The sequence below is a fragment of the Salmo salar genome, chromosome ssa27 (genome assembly GCF_905237065.1).
Source record: "Salmo salar chromosome ssa27, Ssal_v3.1, whole genome shotgun sequence".
NCBI lineage: Eukaryota > Metazoa > Chordata > Actinopteri > Salmoniformes > Salmonidae > Salmo > Salmo salar.
In genome coordinates this window covers 11,385,754-11,411,884 of record NC_059468.1, presented here as the reverse complement: position 1 = coordinate 11,411,884, position 26,131 = coordinate 11,385,754, and the positions used below count along the sequence as shown (strand labels likewise).

At 41.8% G+C, this 26,131-nt stretch overlaps 1 protein-coding gene and 1 long non-coding RNA gene across 3 annotated transcripts in view; one reads left to right on the top strand and one right to left on the bottom strand.

Annotated features, from left to right (window-relative positions):
• The window catches only part of LOC106588365 (uncharacterized), a 31,643-nt gene extending 6,809 nt beyond the window's left edge, over positions 1-24,834 (top strand). Inside the window, exons 2-3 of the long non-coding RNA XR_001324647.2 lie at positions 20,571-20,659; positions 20,920-24,834. This is a non-coding gene — a long non-coding RNA (uncharacterized lncRNA). The remainder of the gene's footprint in view (positions 1-20,570; positions 20,660-20,919) is intronic.
• Positions 13,417-20,995, bottom strand: tnfrsf11b (tumor necrosis factor receptor superfamily, member 11b). 2 transcript variants are annotated; one of them, XM_045709449.1, is made up of 5 exons: positions 20,827-20,995; positions 19,578-19,718; positions 16,526-16,907; positions 14,209-14,391; positions 13,417-14,109 (listed from the first exon to the last, which is right to left on the bottom strand). In XM_045709449.1, exons 2-5 carry the CDS (start codon positions 19,590-19,592, stop codon positions 13,778-13,780), a joined length of 912 nt encoding a protein of 303 aa, XP_045565405.1. In that variant the 5' UTR covers positions 19,593-19,718; positions 20,827-20,995; the 3' UTR covers positions 13,417-13,777. The 2 variants fall into 2 exon arrangements, with proteins under 2 accessions (XP_045565405.1, XP_014032747.1); XM_014177272.2 differs by lacking the exons at positions 19,578-19,718; positions 20,827-20,995 and adding an exon at positions 17,041-17,253 and having other exon boundaries at positions 13,425-14,109.
• Positions 24,835-26,131: the final 1,297 nt, after the last annotated feature.

Sequence of the window (26,131 nt, the reverse complement as noted above, 5' to 3'; positions counted from 1 at the left end):
AGTTTGGAAACACCATAACTCTTCCTAGAGCTGGCCGCCCGGCCAAACTGAGCAATCGGGGGAGAAGGGCCTTGGTCAGGGAGGTGACCAACAACCGATTGACAGAGCTCCTCTGTGGAGATGGGAGAACTTTCCAGAAGGACAACCATCTCTGCAGCACTCCACCAATCAGGCCTTTATGGTTGAGTGGTGACGTTCCCCATCCAACCTGACAGAGCTTGAGAGCAGTGGCGGATTTAGGTATAGGCGACATGGGCAGCTGCCGAGTGCGGCATCTTGCCGGGGGCGGCACGGGGTGCCTGCACAATTTTTGGGGGGAATGGTGGCATTTGCACGGTCGGTTTTCTATCGCTCTTTTGCACGTCACGTCAATCATATCATGTCACCGTGTAGGACTGTAGGTCAATTAACCTTGTCGGAGTGGGCGCCCTAATTGTAGTTTGTGAGCCAGGCAGGCTACTGCATGGGAAGGTCTCCCATCCAGAAGTACGAGATGGGGAGCGGGACGGGGGTAGGTTGAACTCAGGTCTCCCACCTGGAAGGCCAAGGTAGGGGGAACGGGGGGAATCTATCAAATAGCGCACCTCTAACTTTGTACTGTACTAATGCAATTAGTAAAATCAGTCACATTATGAAATGTTACCAAATAAACCCCAATTCATTCATAATACTGTGAATATATAGTTTCAAAGACATATTGTTGTATTTTTTTTTCTGGTTTGTGCGAAATCGTTAAGAATAATATAAAACCAGTCTGCACACCACCAAGGTGAATTGGTTGACAGTGTTGGGGGATGGGTAATGATTCGATGTTTGAGTGCCAAATGAACACACATTTGTTTCTATTTGCTTTTGTAACTTCTTTTTGATATGAGTCTTATTTTTGTATATATATATTTATATAGTTTTAAATGTTATGATTATTTGTGTTGTTCCAAATGTCTGAATAAAAATTACAGTTAATTTAAAAATTACAGTTTTTGGTGGGGGGGGGGGTTGCTGAATGGGGGATTCGCCCAATGAGCCATACAAGCTAGAACCGCCACTGCTTGAGAGGATCTGCAGAGAAGAATGGGAGAAACTCCCCAAGTGCAGGTGTGCCAAGCTTGCAGCGTCATACCCAAGAAGACTCAAGGCTGTAAAAGCTGCCGAAGGTGCTTCAAAAAAGTACTGAGTAAATGGTCTGAAGAGTTAATTTTTTTATTTTGAATACATTTGCAAAAATTTATAAAAACCTGTTTTTTTTTTGGTCATTATGGGGTATTGTGCGTAGATTGATGAAAAATGTTTTCAATTAATCAATTTAAGAATAAGGTTTAACGTAACAAAATGTGGAACAAGTCAAGGGGTCTGAATACTTTCTGAATGCTCTGTAAATCATTACACACTTGCATAATTGTAAAAGACATGAAATAGCCAGACATTCTTTGATTATCATAATTATTTTTATTTAGCATTTTATCATGCCCGACTATATGAATACTCTGCTAAGATTAGAAGAGAGCATGTTTTTTTGTTAAGACAAAAAGTTTTATGAAATAAATGAATGTTCAGCATCTGTTATTGCCATAGACATGGCACCCAGGGCTTTAAATGACTGACATAGTCACTACTGAAGTGAACGACAACATACAAGTCAAAAGTTTGGACACACCTACTCATTCAAGAGTTTTTCTTTATTTTTACTATTATACATCAAGTCCATTTTTTTGGTCACATACACATGGTTAGCGAAATGCTTCTAGTTCCGACAGTGCGGTAATATCTAACAAGTAATCTAGCTATTCACAATGACTACCTAATACACACAAATATAAAGGGATGTATAAGAATATGTACATATACATAAATGGATGGGCGATGACCATGCGGCATTACTCAAAAAAGTTCTGGGACACTGTAAAGTCCATGGAGAATAAGAACACCTCCTCCCAGCTGCCCACTGCACTGAGGCTAGGAAACACTGTCACCACTGATAAATCCACTATAATTGAGAATTTCCTGGGGGTGGCCCTTCAAAGTCCAGGACACAGTTGCACAGGGCGGGGTCGAGACCCAGGGTTCCTTCAGGCTGTGTAAGGGCTATTTGACCAAGAAGGAGAGTGATGCAGTGCTGCATCAGATGACCTGGCCACCATAATCACCTGACCTCAACCCAATTGAGATGGTTTGGGATGAGTTGGACCGCAGAGTGAAGAAAAAGCAACCAACAAGTGCTCAGCATATGTGTGAACTCCATCAAGGCTGTTGGAAAAGCATTCCTCATGAAGCTGGTTGAGAGAATGCCAAGAGTGTGCAAAGCTGTCATTAAGTCAAAGGATGGCTACTTTGAAGAATCTCAAATATAAAATATATTTTGATTTGTTTAATACTTGTTTGATTACTACATGATTCCATATGTGTTATTTCATAGTTTTGAAGTATTCACTATTATTCTACAATGTAGAAAATAGTAAAAAAATAAAGACAAACACTTGAATGAGTAGGTGTGTCCAAACGTTTGACTGGTACTGTATAAATTATTATGTATGAGTCCACCTCTCCTTGATGTACAAGATGTTTGTAATGTGATGTAATAGTTTATGGACCCAGAGCCATATATCTCTAGGGCTTTGGTTGGGTGAATGGCCATTGACATCAGCATACCCAACAGTCAAATCAGGTGGGATAATTTTTGCCCACATAATTTTTTATTCAAATTGGCACAATACAAAAGACTAAAGTACTAGACACGACTGAGTTACTCAATGTCCTGCTAGGTGGTCTGTAATTTCCCAAAGGTCATTGACCACCAGATTGCAGTATCAGATGTTGATGTGACAATCACTTCACATGCAGAATAACACTTTTTTTCAGTATTATTCTGTTCGGTACAATGACTTCAAATGTGTTATTTTATGAGGATCCCCATTAGCTGTTGTAAAAGCAGCAGCTACTCTTCCTGGGGTCCACACAAAACATGAAACATGACATAATACAGAACATGAATAGAAAATAACAGCTCAAGGACAGAACTACACGCATTTTTTTAAAGGCACACGTAGCCTACATATCAATGCATACACACACACTATCTTGGTCAAATAGGGGAGAGGCGTTATGTATATCTGTTTTTTGAAACAGATATACATTTTTTGCTGTTTATTTGAGCAAAATGAGATGGAATGGAGTTCCATGCAATAATGGCTCTATATAACCAAGATGGCATAGCAGTTGGACGTGTGTTTTGTCTTGTCCCGTCCTGTCCAGTGTAAATATCGTTTTTCCTTGTTTTTTTTTCTCGTATATATTTTAATATCACTTTACATCTACGAAGTGAATATACTCTCCTGCAACCCACCTTACCCAATGTGGTACGGATCTGCTATTTTTATACTTAAGAACCGGAACCCCCATCAAAAGCTAGCCGTAGTCAGTTAGCCATTGCTAGGGCCATCTGCTAGGCCCATCAGCCACTTCTTGGGCTACAATACCTATTTTCCCAATTGGCCTGGACCCCCGCCGACCCATCACGACTGGACTACCGACGTAATTCCGCCCGAGGGTTTTTTTTTCAACTGGCTCCCCCGTCGCGACGTCCCCTGAATGCCCGCCTGCTAGCCTGCTAGCCACGGCCAGCTAGCTGTCTAGAGCACATCGGACTGTTAGCTTAAGAGGCCCATCGGACAAACTCTTTGGCCACTATACCTATTTTGCCAATTGGCGTGGTTTACCACACGGAGCCCTGCTGATCCGTCCTCTGAACCGGAACCCCCAACAGAAGCTAGCCAGCTAACTAGCTACTAGCTAGTAGTCAGCTAGCCACTGCTAGCGGTCATCAGCTACCTATAGCCCGGACAACTCTCGCCAGTCTGCACAGCGCGACTCAAACCAGAGCAAATCGGACTTATTTTTCTCCATATCTCTGGATTCCTACAGCAAGCTCTGAACCTTTTTTTTCAATTTTTCACATGGATCATCGCAGCTAGCTAGCTGCTATCCGAGTGGCCACTCCTGGGTAACGTCTCTGCCCCGAAGCAAGAACCAATTAGCCTGGAGCTAGTCTTGCTAGGCCCATCTTCTAGGCCCATCTCCCGGCTAGTCTGCCGCCCGCTAGCTGTCTAGAGCACATCGGACTGTTAGCTTAAGAGGCCCATTGGACAAATGCTTTGGCCACTATACCTATTTCGCCAATTGGCCTGGTTTACCATCCATCTGCCGACGTAACACCACGAGGGGGCCACAACAGACTTTCTTCCGTCGCGACGTCCCTCAAAGGCCCTTTTGCTAGCCCCGGCCTGCTAGCTGCCTGAAGCCACTCACTGGACTCCTATGATCACTCGGCTACGCATGCCTCTCCCTAACGTCAATATGCCTTGTCAATTGCTGTTTTTGGTTAGTAATTATTGCCTTATTTCACTGTAGAGCCTCTAGCCCTGCTCAATACGCCTTAACACTTTAGTTCCACCTCGCACACATGCGATGACATCACCTGGTTTAAATGATATTTCTAGAGACAATATCTCTTTCATCGTCACTCCTATGCACACCCCCACTGTATTCACATCCTACCATACCTTTTGTCTGTACACTATGCACATTATGCCTTGAATCTATTCTGCCGTGCCCAGAAATCTGCTCCTTTTACTCTCTGTTCTGAACGTACTAGACGACCAGTTCTTTTAGCCTTTAGCGATACCCTTATCCTACTTCTCCTCTGTTCCTCTGGTGATGTGGAGGTTAATCCAGGCCCTGCAGTGCCTAGCTCCACTCCCATTCCCCAGGTGCTCTTATTTGTTGACTTCTGTAACCGTAAAAGCCTTGGTTTCATGCATGTTAGCATTAGAAGTCTCCTCCCTACGTTTGTTTTATTCACTGCCCTAGCACACTCAACCAACACGGATGTCTTGGCCGTGTCTGAATCCTGCCTTAGGAAGACCACCAAAAACCCTGACATTTCCATCCCTAACTGTAACATTTTCAGACAAGATAGAATTGCCAAAGGGGGTGGAGTTGCAATCTACTGCAGGGATGGCCTGCAGAGTTCTGTCTTACTATCCAAGTCTGTGCCCAAACAATTTGAGCTTCTACTTTTAAAAATCCACCTCTCCAGAAACAAGTCTCTTACTGTTGCCGCTGCACCTGTACATAGCCAATCTGTAAATAGCCCATTGAACTACCTCATCACCATATTGTTATTTATTTTGCTCCTTTGCACCCCAGTACCGCTACTTGCACACTCATCTTCTGCACATCTATCACCCCAGTGTTTAATTTGCCATACTGTAATAATTTTGCCACTATGGCCTATTTATTGCCTCACCCCCCTTATCCTACCTCATTTGCACACACTGTATATATACTTTCTCTATTGTATTATTGACTGTATGTTTATCTATTCCATGTGTAACTCTGTGTTGTTGTTTGTGTCGCACTGCTTTGCTTTATCTTGGCCAGGTCGCAGTTGTAAATGAGAACTTGTTCTCATCTAGCCTACCTGGTTAAATAAAGGTGAAATAAAAATATATAATACTGTACGCTTTCTTGAATTTGTTCTGGATTTGGGGACTGTGAAAGGCCCCTGGTGGCATGTCTGGTGGGGTAAGTGTGTGTGTCAGAGCTGTGTGTAAGTTGACTATTCAAACCATTTTGGGATTTTCAACACATTAATGTTTCTTATAAAAAGAAGAAATTGAGAAACTCGTTAGAAAAAGATGATAAAAGCACAGTGTTTTTTTTTAATGGTTTCATAGAATGGTCATTTCTAAGTAATCAAAGCCAGGCAAAACCTTCTAAATGCGTAGGAGGGTATGGTTTGTGCTTTTTATGGGCAGCAGGTGAGTTAATATATTTAGATCACATTTCTGGTGTACATTGGTAAAATGTTTTGTTTATTATGGTGGTTTCTATTTTTGAAGTCAGCATGTACTTCTAGTCAAATTCACTTTTGCGAAGTAATTTGCATAGGCTGAATGCTCTGTCGGGTATGCTCTGGGAAAACGCAGCCTGGTCTCATGAGATCAGGTTGAGAAACCAGACAACCCCATTTAGGTAAAAAGCTTTCGTGTCAGCAGCATTCATGTTGTACTGCACTGTCTCTGTACATATAGTAAAAACATCTGCATCATATATTTACTAAACAAATGCATGGTTGGCTTCGTGCGGTGTCGGTTTTCAGAACTAGAACAGCACAGAACTGATAAAACAGAACTGCACAAGGCTGTGTAATAGTTATGTTAAACAAAATGCAAAATAGAACACTTTGCATGATACACTACATTTACAGTGCATTCGGAAAGTATTCAGACGCCTTGACTTTTTCAACATTATTGCATTGGCCTTCCTATCAGTCAAATGGACAATACTAGAAAGTGCATAAACCGTAGTGCTTCAGCATGGACATTTGGTTAAGGGACTTCATGGACGTAATGACTATGGAACGAGTGGCATCGGCCCTCCAGAGCTATGAAAATGTCCTAGAGGGTATTTGGGACGTTATAAGAACGTAGGTGAATGGCAGTGAATGGTACTTGGGAGCAGAGACCAGAAGCCCTCCAGTTACCAGTTCAGTTCACACTTTTATCGACCGACCCTGGGCTTGAACCTTCCGGCTACTGATCCGTCTCTCTAATCTCCATGTCAGCCATACTCAACAGGCGGACCATGGAATGGATCTGGACTCCGAACGGGGAACCTAGGAAGAAACCTAGAGGGGAACCAGGCTTTGAGGGGAGCCCAGTTTTCTTCTGGCTGTGCCATGTGCAGATTATATGAGTACATGGCCATTGAGGCCAGATCGTTCTTTAAGATGTTCAAAGATCCATAGATGACCAGCAGGGTCAAATAATAATCACAGTGGTTGTAGAGGGTGCAACAGGTCTGCACCTTAGGAGTAAATGTCACTTGACTTTTCATAGCCGAGCATTCAGAGGTCAAGACAGCAGGTGCGGTAGAGAGGGAGACAGGGAGGGAGGGAGAGAGAGGGTTGAACAGCACATCCGGGACAAGGTAGCAGGTCTGATGAACAGGTCAGGGTTCTATAGCCGCAGGCAAAACATCAGAAACTGGATCAGCAGCATGACCAGGTGGACTGGGGACAGCCAGGAGTCATCAGGCCAGATAGTCCTGAGGCAAGGTCCTAGGGCTCAGTCCTCTGGGAGAGGAGAGACTTGGGAGAGAGATTTGAGAAAGATATTTATAGAGAGCTATTTGTAACCGTTCAGACATTTCCAGTTGATCACTAGGCCATGTTAGTTAGGCTAACCAGCTATCTAAATCTTGTAGTTGCCATGACCAGATTACGTGCCCAGGGGCCTCAACCCCAGGGGGCCCACATTTTGATTTTGTTAGGTCATTCAAGTATCATATGAACACACATAAGACATGGCAAAATGTGTAGAATTGCAGCAAATTAGCTATAAAACTGCAATGTTTTCTCTCCACCCCATGGTAAAATGTTCAATTCAATTGCAGTGAATTAGCTTTAAAACAAGCGAACAAGAGGGTTGGGAACAGTTTGGGGTCGCATGGGTTGTGAGGTGGAGGTTTGTTACTATTTCGATAAATGACAATATCCATCCGGAACTTACCCATCTAGGAAATGTGCATGACTGGAGCTTCTCAAATAATATTTGAGTACCCCTGCTCCAGGTGCACAGATGCTCTTGTTTTATTATACACTGCTCAAAAAAATAAAGGGAACACTTAAACAACACAATGTAACTCCAAATCAATCACACTTCTGTGAAATCAAACTGTCCACTTAGGAAGCAACACTGATTGACAATAAATGTCACATGCTGTTGTGCAAATGGAATAGACAACAGGTGGAAATTATAGGCAATTAGCAAGACACCCCCAATAAAGGAGTGGTTCTGCAGGTGGTGACCACAGACCACTTCTCAGTTCCTATGCTTCCTGGCTGATGTTTTGGTCACTTTTGAATGCTGGCGGTGCTTTCACTCGAGTGGTAACATGAGACGGAGTCTACAACCCACACAAGTGGCTCAGGTAGTGCAGCTCATCCAGGATGGCACATCAATGCGAGCTGTGGCAAGAAGGTTTGCTGTGTCTGTCAGCGTAGTGTCCAGAGCATGTAGGCGCTACCAGGAGACAGGCCAGTACATCAGGAGACGTGGAGGAGGCTGTAGGAGGGCAACAACCTAGCAGCAGGACCGCTACCTCCGCCATTGTGCAAGGAGGAGCAGGAGAAGCACTGCCAGAGCCCTGCAAAATGACCTCCAGCAGGCCACAAATGTGCATGTGTCTGCTCAAACGGTCAGAAACAGACTCCATGAGGGTGGTATGATGGCCCGACGTCCACAGGTGGGGGTTGTGCTTACAGCCCAACACCGTGCAGGACGTTTGGCATTTGCCAGAGAACACCAAGATTGGCAAATTCGCCACTGGCGCCCTGTGCTCTTCACAGATGAAAGCAGGTTCACACTGAGCACATGTGACAGATGTGACAGAGTCTGGAGACGCCGTGGAGAACGTTCTGCTGCCTGCAACATCCTCCAGCATGACCGGTTTGGCGGTGGGTCAGTCATGGTGTGGGGTGGCATTTCTTTGGGGGGCCGCACAGCCCTCCATGTGCTCGCCAGAAGTAGCCTGACTGCCATTAGGTACCGAGATGAGATCCTCAGACCCCTTGTGAGACCATATGCTGGTGCGGTTGGCCCTGGGTTCCTCCTAATGCAAGACAATGCTAGACCTCATGTGGCTGGAGTGTGTCAGCAGTTCCTGCAAGAGGAAGGCATTGATGCTATGGACTGGCCTGCCCGTTCCCCAGACCTGAATCCAATTGAGCACATCTGGGACATCATGTCTCGCTCCATCCACCAACGCCACGTTGCACCACAGACTGTCCAGGAGTTGGCGAATGCTTTAGTCCAGGTCTGAGAGGAGATCCCTCAGGAGACCATCCGCCACCTCATCAGGAGCATGCCCAGGCGTTGTAGGGAGGTCATACAGGCACGTGGAGGCCACACACACTACTGAGCCTCATTTTGACTTGTTTTAAGGACATTACATCAAAGGTGGATCAGCCTGTAGTGTGGTTTTCCACTTTAATTTTGAGTGTGACTCCAAATCCAGACCTCCATGGATTTACATTGATTATTTTTGTGTGATTTTGTTGTCAGCACATTCAACTATGTAAAGAAAAAAGTATTTAATAAGATTATTTCATTCATTCAGATCTAGGATGTGTTATTTTAGTGTTCCCTTTATTTTTTTGAGCAGTGTATTTAATGAACACTTTAGCCTCTCTGCCACTTCTCAGCAGTGGATAATCCAGTTTCACTGTTCTTCCCCAGAGACAGTGAAGCTCCTATTTCCTTTTTCCTTCTACCCATAAAAAGGCCTCATTGCTTTGCTCTGTATGTGCATGTGCATGAGACAGCATGTGCAGGCCTACTACCTTAAATAAAGGCCGGTGTTGTGATACAGAACCTGCGTAACGCACACTCCCTAATCGCTCATAAGAAAAGAATGTTGTCAAGCACTATCAGTCAGCATCACTGATATTACCAAATAAAAGTCTGTGTAACATGGATAACATTGTGTACTGTCAGTGATGATGGCAGCCATGACTGGTGAACATGTGGTGTACTCCCTTAAAAGGATTGGTATATACTGTATGTGGTCTATCACACAAAACGTGGTCGTGATGAAGCCTGATAAGACGGAAAGGTACTGATGAACAGGTGATGACTAAGCAAATACCACAACACTGTGTTGAGTACACTGCTCAAAAAAATAAAGGGAACACTTAAACAACACATCCTAGATCTGAATGAAAGAAATAATCTTATTAAATACTATTTTCTTTACATAGTTGAATGTGCTGACAACAAAATCACACAAAAATAATCAATGGAAATCCAATTTATCAAACCATGGAGGTCTGGATTTGGAGTCACACTCAAAATTCAAGTGGAAAACCACACTACAGGCTGATCCAACTTTGATGTAATGTCCTTAAAACAAGTCAAAATGAGGCTCAGTAGTGTGTGTGGCCTCCACGTGCCTGTATGACCTCCCTACAACGCCTGGGCATGCTCCTGATGAGGTGGCGGATGGTCTCCTGAGGGATCTCCTCCCAGACCTGGACTAAAGCATTCGCCAACTCCTGGACAGTCTGTGGTGCAACGTGGCGTTGGTGGATGGAGCGAGACATGATGTCCCAGATGTGCTCAATTGGATTCAGGTCTGGGGAACGGGCAGGCCAGTCCATAGCATCAATGCCTTCCTCTTGCAGGAACTGCTGACACACTCCAGCCACATGAGGTCTAGCATTGTCTTGCATTAGGAGGAACCCAGGGCCAACCGCACCAGCATATGGTCTCACAAGGGGTCTGAGGATCTCATCTCGGTACCTAATGGCAGTCAGGCTACCTCTGGCGAGCACATGGAGGGCTGTGCGGCCCCCCAAAGAAATGCCACCCCACACCATGACTGACCCACCGCCAAACCGGTCATGCTGGAGGATGTTGCAGGCAGCAGAACGTTCTCCACGGCGTCTCCAGACTCAGTCACGTCTGTCACATGTGCTCAGTGTGAACCTGCTTTCATCTGTGAAGAGCACAGGGCGCCAGTGGCGAATTTGCCATTCTTGGTGTTTCCCAGCAAATGCCAAACGTCCAGCACGTTGTTTGGCTGTAAGCACAACCCCCACCTGTGGACGTCGGGCCCTCATACCACCCTCATGGAGTCTGTTTCTGACCGTTTGAGCAGACACATGCACATTTGTGGCCTGCTGGAGGTCATTTTGCAGGGCTCTGGCAATGCTCCTCCTGCTCCTCCTTGCACAAAGGCGGAGGTAGCGGTCCTGCTGCTGGGTTGTTGCCCTCCTACGGCCTCCTCCACGTCTCCTGATGTACTGGCCTGTCTCCTGGTAGCGCCTACATGCTCTGGACACTACGCTGACAGACACAGCAAACCTTCTTGCCACAGCTCGCATTTATGTGCCATCCTGGATGAGCTGCGCTACCTGAGCTACTTGTGTGGGTTGTAGACTCCGTCTCATGCTACCACTAGAGTGAAAGCACCGCCAGCATTCAAAAGTGACCAAAACATCAGCCAGGAAGCATAGGAACTGAGAAGTGGTCTGTGGTCTCCACCTGCAGAACCACTCCTTTATTGGGGGTGTCTTGCTTATTGCCTATAATTTCCACCTGTTGTCTATTCCATTTGCACAACAGCATGTGAAATTTATTGTCAATCAGTGTTGCTTCCTAAGTGGACAGTTTGATTTCACAGAATTGTGATTGACTTGGAGTTACATTGTGTTGTTTAAGTGTTCCCTTTATTTTTTGGAGCAGTATATTTATTTGCTAGGGGGTCACTGTGCACTCGGTGAAGAACACGGAGGAGCAGTTCTTTAAAACATGAACATTCAGAAGAAGCTAAGATCTTTAAGCCTATAGCTCAGGTTATTGTCTGTAGCCTAGGAAGAAGTGATAACCTAGATAATACTGTATCAACTATTTGGGTTATTGACTGGATTATTTGATTGCGGATTGTTTGTGTAAATGGAGAGTTTATGTTATTTGAGTGGAGAAAGCACTGTGCTCATGTCAATGCCAGAGTTGTTAAATTGAAAACCTTCAGCTGAAATAATAATTTCAACTCTTCACAATACATTTGTGTATGTTGAATTGTTTGAATTGACTACACATTCCAAGGGTAAGACTCCATGAGAAATGACACTAGCAGATCAGAAACCTGTACTGTAAAGTGTATTTATATCATGTATAAAAAATAGCTATTTTGAAGTTTAGAGAGACATTTATGTAAGAGTAGACAAAAGTGCTTGTGTCTCACATGAACAATTACATGAAAAGGACGTTTAAGCAAGAATAACCTTTTATTGCAACAAGCATTTCAGGACTCCATGCTATACTATTAGAATTTTGTATATTTCATTTAAATATTATGTAACAATCCATATATTAGAAGTTAAATACACATTTTCATTCTGCAACAATTGAATATTCTATATCTAGAAAGTGTGCCTTTTTAAATCTTTCTTAAAATGCAACAAAATCACAAAACATGCACCAAACATGTTTGCATAACGCCAACGTGTGTGTGTGTGTGTGTGTGTGTGTGTGTGTGTGTGTGTGTGTGTGTGTGTGTGTGTGTGTGTGTTTGAATGTGTAACCATTGACTGCCACAGAGGTCAGTAGAAACATGTTACTTTTAAGTCAAAGAATCAATGAACAATAGGTCTAGACCAGTAGTCCCCAGTTACATATAAATAATGAAATAAAGCTATACCCAAACGTGCTTCAGCCCAGTGTAAACGAAAAGGCTGGTTTGTCCCGTCAATAATTCTATCAGATTTACACAGAAACAGAGTGCTCCTTTTTTTTGTTATTCTGACAGATAGTCCACCGCATGCTGGGGTAAGGAATGTTTTTTTTGGATAGTTAGAAATAATTTGTAAACTGCAAATTGACCACAAGAATCCCAAACAGATATAGTATTTGACAAAAACAGAAAACCTTGATTACATTGGGATATGATCTCACATGCCTCTATTTATGCATATGAATACTTGGGAACATACACTACATGACCAAAAGTATGTCAACACCTGCTTGTTCAACATCTAATTCCAAAATCATGGGCATTAATATGGAGTTGGTCCCCCTTTTGCTGCTATAACAACCTCCCTTCTTCTGGGAAGAGTGAAGAGGCGACTCTGGGATGCTGGTCTTCTAGGCAGAGTTCCTCTGTCCAGTGTCTGTGTTATTTTGCCCATCTTAATCTTTTCTTTTATTGGCCAGTCTGAAATATGGCTTTTTCTTTGCAACTCCGCCAAGAAGGCCAGCATCCCAGAGTTGCCTCTTCAGTGTTGATGTTGAGACTGGTGTTTTGCGGGTACTATTTCATGAAGCTGCCAGTTGAAGACATGTGAGGCATCTGTTTCTCAAACTAGACACTCTAATGTACTTGTCCTCTTGCTCAGTTGTGCACCGGGGCCTCCCACTCCTCTTTCTATTCTGTTTTGAGCATGTTTGCGCTGTTCTGTGAAGGGAGTAGGACACAGCGTTGTACGAGATCTTCCGTTTCTTGTCAATTTCTTGCATGTAATAGCCTTAATTTCTCAAGAATAGACTGACGAGTTTCAGAAGAAAGTTCTTTGTTTCTTGCCATTTTGAGCCTGTAATCAAACCCACAAATGCTGATGCTCCAGAAACTCAACTAGTCTACAGAAGGCCAGTTTTATTGCTTCTTTAATCATAACAACAGTTTTCAGCTGTGCGAACATAATTGCAAAAGGGTTTACTAATGCTCAATTAGCCTTTTTAAAATGATAAACTTGGATTAACTAACACAACATGCCATTGGAACACAGGAGTGATGGTTGTTGATAATGGGCCTCTGTACGCCTATGTAGATATTCCATAAAAAATCTGCCATTTCCAGTTACAAGTCATTTACAACATTAATAATGTCTACACTGTATTTCTGATCAATTTGATGTTATTTTAATGGACAAAAAATGTGCTTTTCTTTCAAAAACAAGGACATTTCTAAGTGACCCCAAACTTTTGAACGGTAGTGTACATATATAGATTTATGATAATTATCATAATTTTTTACTTTGTTTATTACTTTTTTTGCTCAGAAGACTTGGGAGGACAAATAAAATCACGGTCACATATTGGGGAACCCTGGTCTAGACTGCATAGCCCATTTTAAAATGGACAACTGTTGAATTTAATTACTTTTTGCTGTCAAGATATGTTATTAAGAAGATGGGGATGAGAGGCTACTTTAACCCATTTTAGGCTACTTCAACTAAGCCTTCACAGAGTTTGAATTGTTGGTCTATATATTTCAGTTTAAGCTCTAGTTTGTCTGCTGCATTGCGGGCCCCTGTCTTCCTCAACATCTCCGGAAGTTTCCTAACTTGGTCTTTCCCTGCACCTTGGTCCCAACTGTTCATAAAGTCGTTAAGACCCCTCCTAGAAAGTTTCATGACTGTTCCTCGGAGCGGTTTCTTGCCTCCCTCTTGCGGCAGCCTCATCGCTAAACGACGTATTCTCTGAAGGCCCATCTTCTGGTGAAGTTGAATGAAGAACGCAGGAAGGATTTCCTGCAGATATTCAGCTCCATCTGAAGAAAAAATAAACATGGTTGAGAAACTTAAACTCAATTGAGGCCAAAAATGATTAGTCTTTCATTATAAATATTGTTATTCATAATGTGTTTTACCACGAGTTTTGAGGTCATCACATGAGGCACACAGTGTATCGTGCCAGCCCCTGCCTTTTAGCACCACGCGCAGTCCACCAGCTTCGCAGTTTGAGTGGGCAACACAGATTGCTTTTGCCGAGGAAACGTTAGAATAGAATCCGAGTTGACACTGCACACATTCTGTATCTTGTTGTGGTGTACCTGAGGAGATGTTTTGATGTGTATGCCACAATATTTATCTCAACATTATTTTAAAGCAATTCATTGAGGAACACAATCCATTAAAGATTTGATTTGGTTATGGCATTTGATACATGCTAAACGGGGGGGACTGATTTGCATGGGGAATTGATAAAACATTGCTAATATTTGCTAATTGTTTGCAGTGGCTAGTTTAACAAACCCGAAGTGTGTTTTGCAGTCACTACTTGTCCATAGACTGCTATAATGCTAATGCAAATTATCTACATACAGTGCATTTTGGAAGTATTCAGACCCCTTGACTTTTTCACATTTTGTTTTACATTACAACCTTATTCTAAAATTGATTAAATAAAACTTTTCCTCATCAATCTACACACAATACCTACCCCATGATGACAAAGTGAACACAGGTTTTTAGAGATGTTTGCAAATGTATTAAAAATAAAAACAGAAATACCTTATTTACATAAGTATTCAGACCCTTTGCTATGAGATTTGAAATTGAGCTCAGATGCATCCTGTTTCTATTGATCATCCTTGAGATGTTTCTACAACTTGATTGGAGTCCACCTGTGATAAATTCAATTGATTGGACATGATTTGGAAAGGAACACACCTGTCTATATAAGGTTCCACAGCTGACAGTGCATGTCAGAGCAAAAACCAAGCCATGAGGTTGAAGGAATTGTCTGTAGAGCTCCGAGACAGGATTGTGTCGAGGCACAGATCTGGGGAAGGGTACCAAAACATTTCTGCAGCATTGAAGGTCCCCAAGAACACAGTGGCATCATTCTTAAAAGGAATAAGTTTGGAACCACCAACACTCTTCCTAGAGCTGGCCAACAGGCCTAACTGAGCAATCGGGGGAGAAGGGCCTTGGTCAGTGAGGTGACCAAGAACCCAATGGCCACTCTGACATGGCTCCAGAGTTCCTCTGTGGAGATGGGTGAACCTTCCATAAGGACAACCATCTCTGCAGCACTCCACCAATCAGGCCTTTATGGTAGAATGGCCAGACGGAAGCCACTCCTCAGTAAAAGACACATGACAGCCCGCTTGGAGTTTGACAAAAGGCACCTAAAGGACTCTCAGACCATGAGAAACAAGATTCTCTGATCTAATGAAACCAAGATTGAACTCTGACCTGAATGCCAAGCGTCATGTCTGGAGGAAACCTGGCACCACCCCTATGGTGAAGCATGGTGGTGGCAGCATCATGCTGTGGGGATGTTTTTCAGCAGCAGAGACTGGGTCACTACTCAGGATTGAGGGAAAGCTGAACGGAGCAAAGTACAGAGAGATCCTTGATGAAAACCTGCTCCTGAGCGCTCAGGACTTCAGACTGGGGCGAAGGATCACCTTCCAACAGGACAACGACTCTTAGCACATAGCCAAGACAACGCAGGAGTGGCTTCGGGACAAGTCTCTGAATGTCCTTGAGTGGCTTAGCCAGAGCCCGGACTTGAACCTGATCAAACATCTCTGGAGAGACCTGAAAATAGCTGCGCAGCAACGCTCTCCATCCAACCTGACAGAGCTTGAGAGGATCTGCAGAGAAGAATGGGAGAAACTCCCCAAATACAGGTGTGCCAAGCTTGTGGCATCATACTCAAGAAGACTCTATGCTGTAATCACTGCCAAAGATGCTTCAACATAGTACTGAGTAAAGGGTCAGAATACTTATGTAAATGTGATATTTATTTTTTATTTTTGCAAAAATGTCTAAACCTGTTTCTGCTTTGTCATTATGGGGTATTGTGTGTAGATTGATGAGAAGGGAAAAAAATGATGTAATCAATTTTAGAATAAGGCTGTAACTTAACAAAATGTGGAAAAAGTCAAGGGGTCTGAATACTTTCCGAATGCACTGTAAAATAATTGAACTATTCCTTAAATCGTAATTAGCAAATTTGGTATTGATACCAAATGCCATTTTTCCCTTTTTACAATCCAAACAAAGACAAACACAGTCAGAATATACTGAGACATATGAACATTCGATGTATGCATCGACTATAAACTATTATGAGTAAAACACTTTGTTATCATCATAGACTTAAGTGGAAATAGTCATTTCTCGTAGGCTTATTATTTTTTTCCGCGCGTATAACTGGCTCTATTTTAGTCATACCTGTAGTATTCGCTCCATACCCAGGGGGGCATTCTTTATGTTTGATGCATGCTTCGTATCTCTTGTTGAAGTAGTAACCCTCCTTGCACTCGCACTCGCAGTTGTTGAATGGAGAACACTCCTGCTTGACGACTTGGTTCTCAGCGCACATGCTGCATCGCAGGCACATGGAGATGTGGTTCCAAAATTCTGTGTATGCCCCTTTGGGACATTTCGCACAGTCGCTCTTTCGGGTGGCACTGCAGGGCGCGCGGAGGTACGTTCCAGGTGGACAGCGATCACACACTAATGAACGACCGGAGAACGGATCATCATTTTTGAATGTTTGGGCGTGAAGTGCCATACTGGCATCAGCACTGACTAGCATCACTGTAAGGAAGAGCTGTGAAGAAAGAACAGACAGGTTGTCATTCAGTTTGTTTATAAAGCATTCGTTCACAATTTCATATTCAGTTAATTGCAATGAACTTAAAAACACCGTTTTCAAGACAGGCTAAACATATGTTTCCACATACCATCATTGTGTAGGCTAATGCAGTTCTCCTTGGATTCAAAAGGATGCTTTCTTTCTTTGGTCCACAAACGAGTGCGGCTATTTAAGCGCGCGCCTACAAGCGCATTGAGCGTGGGCGTCACTGTGGTTAGTATAACGGACCCTGTTTTACTTATCAATTAACAATTGACGTGGATATGTGTAACCTATTTTAGGGTTCTGTTCAATCTGTAACATTCATCGATAGAAATGTAAAGTCATTTCCTATTGAGATGACACATCCAGGGTTTATCTTACGCAGGAACCATACGAGATGGAAGGTAGGCAATTCTGGGAATAGTGCATTAATTGCACTGATAGGAAAGACTTGTTCTGGTTCTCGTTAGTCTATTCATTGGAGGAAATGTCATTATAAGATACCAGGAAATGCCAAAGAACATATTCCTGCTTCCTGATGCATATTTGCTATTAACCTAGAAACCGGGCTGGTGCGCTTACTTTCTAAATGTAATATGTTAGTTACTAGTTACCTGTCCAAAACTGTAATCAGTAAAGTCACTTTTGGATTACCCAAACTCAGTAACACACTGTGATTACTTTTGGATTACTTTATCCTGAACAAGCATTAGAAGAAGACAAAATGTATCCATCAAACGCATTTGGTGTGTCATCATAGTGGTCTCTGACAGGTGCTCAGACTTCCTTAGGTGGAACAAACTTGAACTTGCACATTTTTTCAATGCTAACTTGAATGTCATTGACAAAACAGATTGGTGTCATAATGTGTATATATATTTTTTCACTAACATAATTTCTGTATTTAAAAGTAATCCAAGAAGTAATCATCTAGTTTTTCAAAAGAACCTTTAATCTGATTGCAATATTTTAGCTGGTAATGTAACTGATAACAGTTCATTTATTTTTGTATTTTTTAAAATTTTTCTTTGTACTTACCAAACCTGAAAGACATACAGTACCAATCAAAAGTTTGGACACACCTACTCATTTTGGGGTTTTTCTTTATTTTTACTATTTTCTACATTGTAGAACAATAGTGAAGACGTCACAAATATTAAATGGCACATATGGAATCATGTAGTAAGCAAAAAAGTGTTAAACAAATCAAAATCCATGTTATATTTAAGATTCTTTGAAGTAGGCACCCATTGCCTTGATGACAGCTTTGCACACTCTTGGCATTTTCTCAACCAGCTTCATGAGGTAGTCACCTGGAATGCATTTCATTTGGGGAATTTCTTAATGCGTTTGAGTCAATCCGTTGTGTTGTGACAAGGTAGGGGTGGTTTACAGAAGTTAGCCCTATTTGGTAAAAGATCAAGTCCATATTATGGCAAGAACAGCTCAAATAAGCAAAGAGAAATGACAGTCCATCATTACTGTAAGACATGAAGGTCAGTGAATCCTGAAAATGTCAAGAACTTTGAAAGTTTCTTCAAGTGCAGTTGCAAAAACCATCAAGCGCTATGATGAAACTGGCTCTCATGAGGACCGCCACAGGAAAGGAAGACCCAGAGTTACCTCTGCTGCAGAGGATAAGTTCATTGGTGTTAACTGCACCTCAGATTGCAGCCCAAATGAATGCTTCACAGAATTCAAGTAACAGACACATCTCAACATCAACTGTTCAGAGGAAACTACGTGAATCAGGCCTCCATGGTCGAATTACTGCAAAGAAACCACTACTGAAGGACACCAATAAGGAGAAAATACTTCCTTGGGCCAAGAAACACAAGCAATGGACATTAGACTGGTGGAAATCTGTCCTTTTGTCTGATGAGTCCAAATTTGAGATTTTTGGTTCCAACCGCTGTGTCTTTGTGAGACGCAGAGTAGGTGAACGGATGATCTCCACATGTGTGGTTCCCACCGTGAAGCATGGAGGAGGAGGTGTGATGGTGTGGGGTTGCTTTGCTGGTGAGACTGTCTGTGATTTATTTATAATTCAAGGCACACTTAACCAGCATGGCTACCACAGCATTCTGCAGCGATACGCTATCCCATCTGGTCTGTGCTTAGATGGACTATCATTAGTTTTTCTACAGGACAATGACCCAACACACCTCCAGGCTGTGTAAGGGCTATCTGACCAAGGAGAGTGATGATGGAGTGCTGCATCAGATGACCTGGCCTCCACAATCACCTGACCTCAACCAAATTGAGATGGTTTGGGATGAGTTGGACCGCAGAGGGAAGGAAAAGCAGCCAACATGTGCTCAGCATATGTGGGAACTCCTTCAAGACTTTTGGAAAAGCATTCCTCATGAAGCTGGTTGAGGGAATGCCAAGAGTGTGCAAAGCTGTCATCAAGGCAAAGGGTGGCTACTTTGAAGAATCTCAAATGTAAAAGGTACTTTTTTTTGGTTACTACATGATTCCATATATGTTATTTCACAGTTTTTTAATGTCTTCACTATTATTCTACAATGTAGGAAATAGTAAAAATAAATTAAAACCCCTTGAATGAGTAGGTGTGTCCAAACTTTTGACTGGTACTGTACATTAGGAAAAAAATTGTTCACCCATATGCAAAACATCTACCTTTGAAAGTTCCATGTGGATGTCTCCTTCAGCTGACCCTTGACAGGAAGACTTTCACAGCTCTCTGGTCCATCTGGGTGAAGTAACTGATGTTGCCCAGGCTGCTATACTTGGGCTGCATCCTCTCACAGTGGGCCACACCTACAGACAGCAGAATAAGGTCAACACTAGGCAGTAGTTGTACATACCCGTACATTTGACCCAGAGTTTTTCATGAGCCTCACCTGAGCTGTGGGTTTTCTTCCTTTGCAAAACTCATGGGTTGTTTAGACACTGACTAGTTTACGGTTTACCAGTGGCATACTGTACCCTCTTCTTAGATGGTCTGTTCATTGTAATTAATCTCTGACAATGTCCCAGAGCTCTTTATTTTAATTGGTGTTTTGGGGGTCATTTTAATTAACGTGTTATGCAATGCAGAACAACAAGTTGTCATTGCATTGCCTGTTTGTGCAGGATGAGTCTTCCATTTCAAAGGCAACAGTTAAAACGATAGATCACACACCATCAACAACACAAATATACAAATTGTTTTAGTGGGTGTTTGATTGTGAGAAAAACAATACCAATTCCATGGAAATGCCTCACCATTTGAAGTTCCACACAGTATGACTGTGCTAAGTGCCTTTATTGGCATTTTCCATAAAACACTTTTAAACAATCTTTCGCCGTATTTATTTCCAAAAGTGCTGATGTAAATGGAAACAATGATAATGAACAAATCATTCCTCAAGTATGCCCAACAGACTTTCCTATTGCAAAAACACATTTGTGTACACAACTATATTTGATTCCATTGGTGACTCCGGAGAAGACCTTTCTCAGGTACTTAACCGTTATTTGATTACACACACATGTGCATTGCCCTAATTTGGATGACAAACTGACCAATTAAATAAGAAGCCTGTAAAACGAGGTTTACATGAAGTCTGGAAGGTTTATGAGGAACCTTCTTAGGTACGGCTGGTGAAAATGCCATTTGTTTTATTGCAGATGTTCCCCCAGCTGATCCTCAACTTGTAACCTCAGAAGAGTCCTCAAATTGTAAACATTTGGACAACATTGAGAACCCGGGTTAAGCTGTAAGTATAAAGTATGCTATACTGTAAGAGCATGCATATCTGTTACACAACTCAGTGCAGCCGTATTGGCTGTTTACCATGTTATTGTATAAGAACCAACTGTACTGTAAAACCAGGGTCATGTTCAGTTGAGAAAAAAACATTTGACAAAAAGTAGCAGTACTTACTGGAAAATAGAACAAAGATTTTTGTTTTCCATTGCAAAACATTTTGCCATGCTTTGCCCTTCTATACACAACCCCGGTGAATGGATTCTATAGCCAACCGTCCCAGCAGCAGAGAGCGACAGATGGTCTGATTGCACAACGAGAGATCTGTGTCCGCAGATAAGTTGTGCAAAGGTATGTGTTCTGGGCTCGATCCAATTTTTTTGCCATTTATTTACACTTTAATCTCCACCTCCATCATTTCCTTCTGTTCCGTCATTACGATCAGCTTCGATCAGTGTCATTTCCATTTTTAAAGTGACATATCAAATGTCATCCACTTTTAGGCTCAGGATATAAATTGAGGTATTACATACATCAATGGTTACTACATTCGAATGACAGTGAAAAATGGGCCTTCCAATGTCCACTCAAAATCAAAAGGATAAATCAATTACAATACACATACCTACCGTACATTCTTCCTGTGTAATGCAAAATATATTGACTATGTGATATCCGTAGGTTGATCAAACTAATCAAACTGATCAACCTACTCTTTGACTGTCCTTTTAACCTGAAAATATGATTAACATAGTCCAAGGCTAAAGTCAGAAAGAGGATAGAGGAATGTTTGGCGTGACAACTTCCACAGTGGTGTGAAGTACTTAAGTAAAAATGCTTTAATGTACTACTTAAGTAGTTTTTGGGGTATTTGTACTTTACCTTACTATTTCTATTTTTGACTACTTTTACTTCACTACATCCTTAAAGAATGTACTTTTTACTCCATACATTTTCCTTGACACCCTGAAGTACTCGTTACATTTTGAATTTCCCTTAACAGGGAAATTGTCCAATTCGCTCATTTATCAAGAGAACATCCTTGGTCAACCATACTACCTCTAATCTGGAGGACTCACTAAACATAAATGTTTTTTTTGTAAATGATGTCTGAGTGTTGGAGTGTGCCGCTGTCTATCCGTAATATTTTTAAATTGTGCTGTCATCTGGTTTGCTTAATATAAGGTATTTGAAATGATTTATACTTTTACTTTAGATTATTAAGTATATTTGAGCAACTATATTTACTTTTGATACTTAAGTATATTTAAAACCAAATACATTTGGAGTTTTATTCAAGTAGTACTTACACTTGAGTCATTTTCTATTAAGGTATCTTTTTACTCAAGTAGGAAAATTGGGGACTTTTTCCACCACTGTAACTTCCCCATTTTAGGTAAGCAGAATACCACAGTATTTGGTCATTGGATTTCAAGCACAGGCTGCGTCACCTCCTCACAACATATTTTCTCAATTCATTCACTTTCCCTCTACTCATTTTACCGATGTTGTAATGGTCTTGTTCACAGACGTTGACACAAAGATGTGTCACTTGACAGCATATTCACTGCAATATCATGAATGCCTTGAAGAGATTGGCACGATTGCACTAGGCCTTCTTCCTTTCTCTGTGTGATTTTAATAACATTCAATTTAGTTGTATATAACACACACAATGATAGACTCAGAGGGAACACATGATGATACCCTGACTAACTTAATTGACCAAAAGTATTGATGATTACACATGGATAAACACACTGATTTATATGACTATGACTTGACCTATGAATAATGTTGGAACATACAGTATTTACCTGTCTGGCACCATAGATCAGACAGGAGGCAGTCTTTTGGATGCTGAAGCAACGCTGGAGAAATATCCCTCTGTACACTCTTCCCACACTGTCACTTAGCGATGTTCCTGTATGTAAGAAATACTCATTATTACAAGGAATGATACAGAACTGTATATACAAGCATGGCATATTTGCCTGGATATTGGGTATTATGATTTTTTTCTTGTTTTGTAAAGGGAGCACAGTCAACCTTTTGTAATAACTGCACCTCCTCCACCACAGGTCAGTTCACTCCTGACTTTCTATTTACAGAATACAATTCTATCTCCACCTGCTGGTTGTATCCATCTACATGTAAGACTGTTAGCTTCTGTCCCTGAACAAATTAGATCCCCACTTGTACACTTTAGAATGATGGAGGATGACTGAAGGTCTTTGCGAAATTATACATTCAGATAATCTTTTGCAGAATGATTGCATGCTGTCAAGACACCTAATTTATGGGTTTACCTGTTGCATAATCAATTGACTGAATTTGGATTTTGTCCATCACTCATCCTCGAGATATTAATTGAGAAACTCCCAAGAAATATTTTGCAAAGTTCTCAAGAATATAAAGAAACGATCATAAGAACTGGCAACTCACAGTTGAGTGAGACGATGAGAAGCTGTGAGGCAGAGAGCAAAGAGAGTGAGGTCACACCATTACATTTGTATAGACAGAGGTCAGGGTCAAAGGTAACATGTAAATGTATTTGGCTAAGGTGTATGTAAACTTCTGACTTCAACTGTATTTATTTACCATCCCCCCAGGAGTTATTTCCCATTAGAGAGTTGTATGCAATAGTTAAGCATTGTGTCATTCATAAAGTGAACGTCTGCGTTTCTCAAATCTAACGTGCCTGGTTTTATCACATTGTCCATTGTAGTAACTGCCCATTAACTGCCCATGCCCAGCCTGCCTCACACCCCCCTCCACAATGCTTGAACCGTCTGTGTATAAGATAAACTCAGGGTTTTCCAACGGATGACTATAAACCCATCAGAGAGCTGATCCAAAACAACTCACAACAGTCGTGTTCAAGTAATGTGGTATCTATAGGATACATCAGAGTAGCTGGATTACATGGTCTCTTTTCAACTATACCCATGTCCCATAGATCTTTAATCACTACTTTAGTAGTGTCCATAGCTTCCTTGATAATGGGATATTGTTTTGTGCAAGGTGGGGCAACACCTGTCAATCACACTGGTTCCGTATCCAAAGTTCCACACTCATTTTTCTTTGTAGTCCAAATAGGATGGTTCTGAACTGTAGAGGCCTGCAGTTGTCTAATTTGCCAATCCACACCCCTGCATCAATCTTCATTGGACCAATAGAAATAGATAATGGTTAGGTTTGTTTCATAACCCCCCCCCCCCACACTCCTGTTGCTCTCACTCTCATCTGCTTGCCCGTGTACTAAGGACATATAAATTATGTTTTGCATAAGATATGGGCAATACATTGACTTCAGCACCCGTATCTACTAGAAAATCTACTGCAAAGTTGTTAAACATCATGTTCACATATATTCCATCAGATTTCATATGTACACCAGATAAAATGGGACGTAAGAGGGGATCTATTAGTTTCCCTCAACAGCATCCAGCAAGCTGCTGCTGAGCCAGAGAGAGCTTCATAAATTTCTGCATCTGCATTGTGTCATTGGGGCTGTTGTCTTGACTCCATTTTCCCTTAGACTGACCCTGCTTCTCCTGGCCGTTCCTCATAAGAACACGTTTTCTTTTCCGACATTCTCGTTGCCAGTGACCAGAAATTCTGACAATAATGACATACACCAGGTTTCTCTTCTACTGAATGAATAATGTTGTTGGTTTCACTCGGAACCTGCATACAGTTGCAAGAAAAAGTATGTGAACCCTTTGCAATTACCTGGATGTCTGCATAAATTGGTCAACAAATGATCAGTGATCTGATCTTCCTCTAAGTCACAACATTAGACAAACACAGTGTGCTTAAACTAATAAAACACAAATTATTGTATTTTTCTTGTCTATATTGAATTCATAATTTAAACATTCATAGTGTAGGTTGGAAAAAGTATGTGAACCCCGAGAGTAATGACCAAAAGCTAATTGGAGTCATCCAATCAATGAGACGAGATTGGAGATGTTGGTTAGAGCTGCCCTGCTACAATATAAAACACTCACAAAATGTGAGTTTGCTATTCACGTGAAGCATTGTCTGATGTGAACCATGCCTCGAACAAAAGAGATCTCAGGAGACCTAAGATTAAAAATTGTTGATTTACATAAAGCTGGAAAGGGTTAAAAAAGAATCGCTAAAAGCCTTGATGTTCATCAGTCCACGGTAAGACACATTGTCTATAAATGGAGAAAGTTCAGCACTGTTGCTACTCTCCCTAGGAGTGGCTGTCCTGCAAAGATGACTGCAAGAGCACAGCACAGAATGCTCAATGAGGTTAAGAAGAATCCTAGTGTCAGCATAAGACTTACAGAAATCTCTGGAACATGCTAACTTCTCTGTTGATGAGTCTACGATATGTAAAACATATGTAAAACACAAAACAAGAATGGTGTTCATGGAAGGACACCATGGAAGAAGTCACTGCTGTCCAAAAAAAACATTGCTGAAGTTTGCAAAAGTGCTGGATGTTCCACAGCACTACAGGAAAATATTCTGTGGACAGATTAAACTAAAGTTGAGTATGTGTGGAGAAAAAATATGGTGGAGGTGGAGGGAGCATCATGGTTTGGTGCTACCTTGCTGCCTCAGGGCTTGGACAGCTTGCTATCATCGACGGAAAAATGAATTCCCATGTTTATAAAAACATTTTGCAGGAGAATGTAAGGCTACCTGTCCGCCAATTGAAGCTCAACAGAAGTTGGGTGATGCAACAGGACAACGACCCAAAACAGAAGTAAATCAACAACAGAATGGCTTCAACAGAAGAAAATACGCCTTCTGGAGTGGACCAGTCAGAGTCCTGACCTCAAACCGATTGAGATGCTGTGGCATGACCTCGAGAGAGCAGTTCACACCAGACATCCAAAGAATATTGCTGAACTGAAACAGTTTTGTAAAGAGGAATGATCCAAAATTCCTCCTGACCATTGTGCAGGTCTGATACGCAACTACAGAAACTGTTTGGTTGAGGTTATTGCTGCCAAAGGAGGGTCAACCAGTTATTAAATCCAAGGGTTCACATACTTTCCCACCCTGCACTGTGAATGTTTACACAGTGTGTTCAATAAAGACATGAAAACGTATAATTGTGTGTTATTAGTTTAAGCAGACTGTGTTTGTCTATTCTTGTGACTTAGATGAAGATCAGAACAAGTATTATGACCAATTTATGCAGAAATTCGGGTAATTCCAAAGTGTTCACATACTTTTTCTTGCCTCTGTAACTCTGATAACCATATCCCGTGAATGCTTAAAAGTTTCTGACCATTCATCCAACTGTTTTGGAGATGCTGATTTATGTGTGATTACTGTCACTAGAAGTTTATCTTTGCTTCCTTTTACAGCCTGTGTTCTTGTTGGCCTAAGACATTGTTCGTCACTGCTATCAGACTCTGTTGACCCAAAGCCAGGCAGTGCCGACCAGATGCTTGAAACCTGATCTGCCTTGCCTGATTCAATGGCAGAATTTATG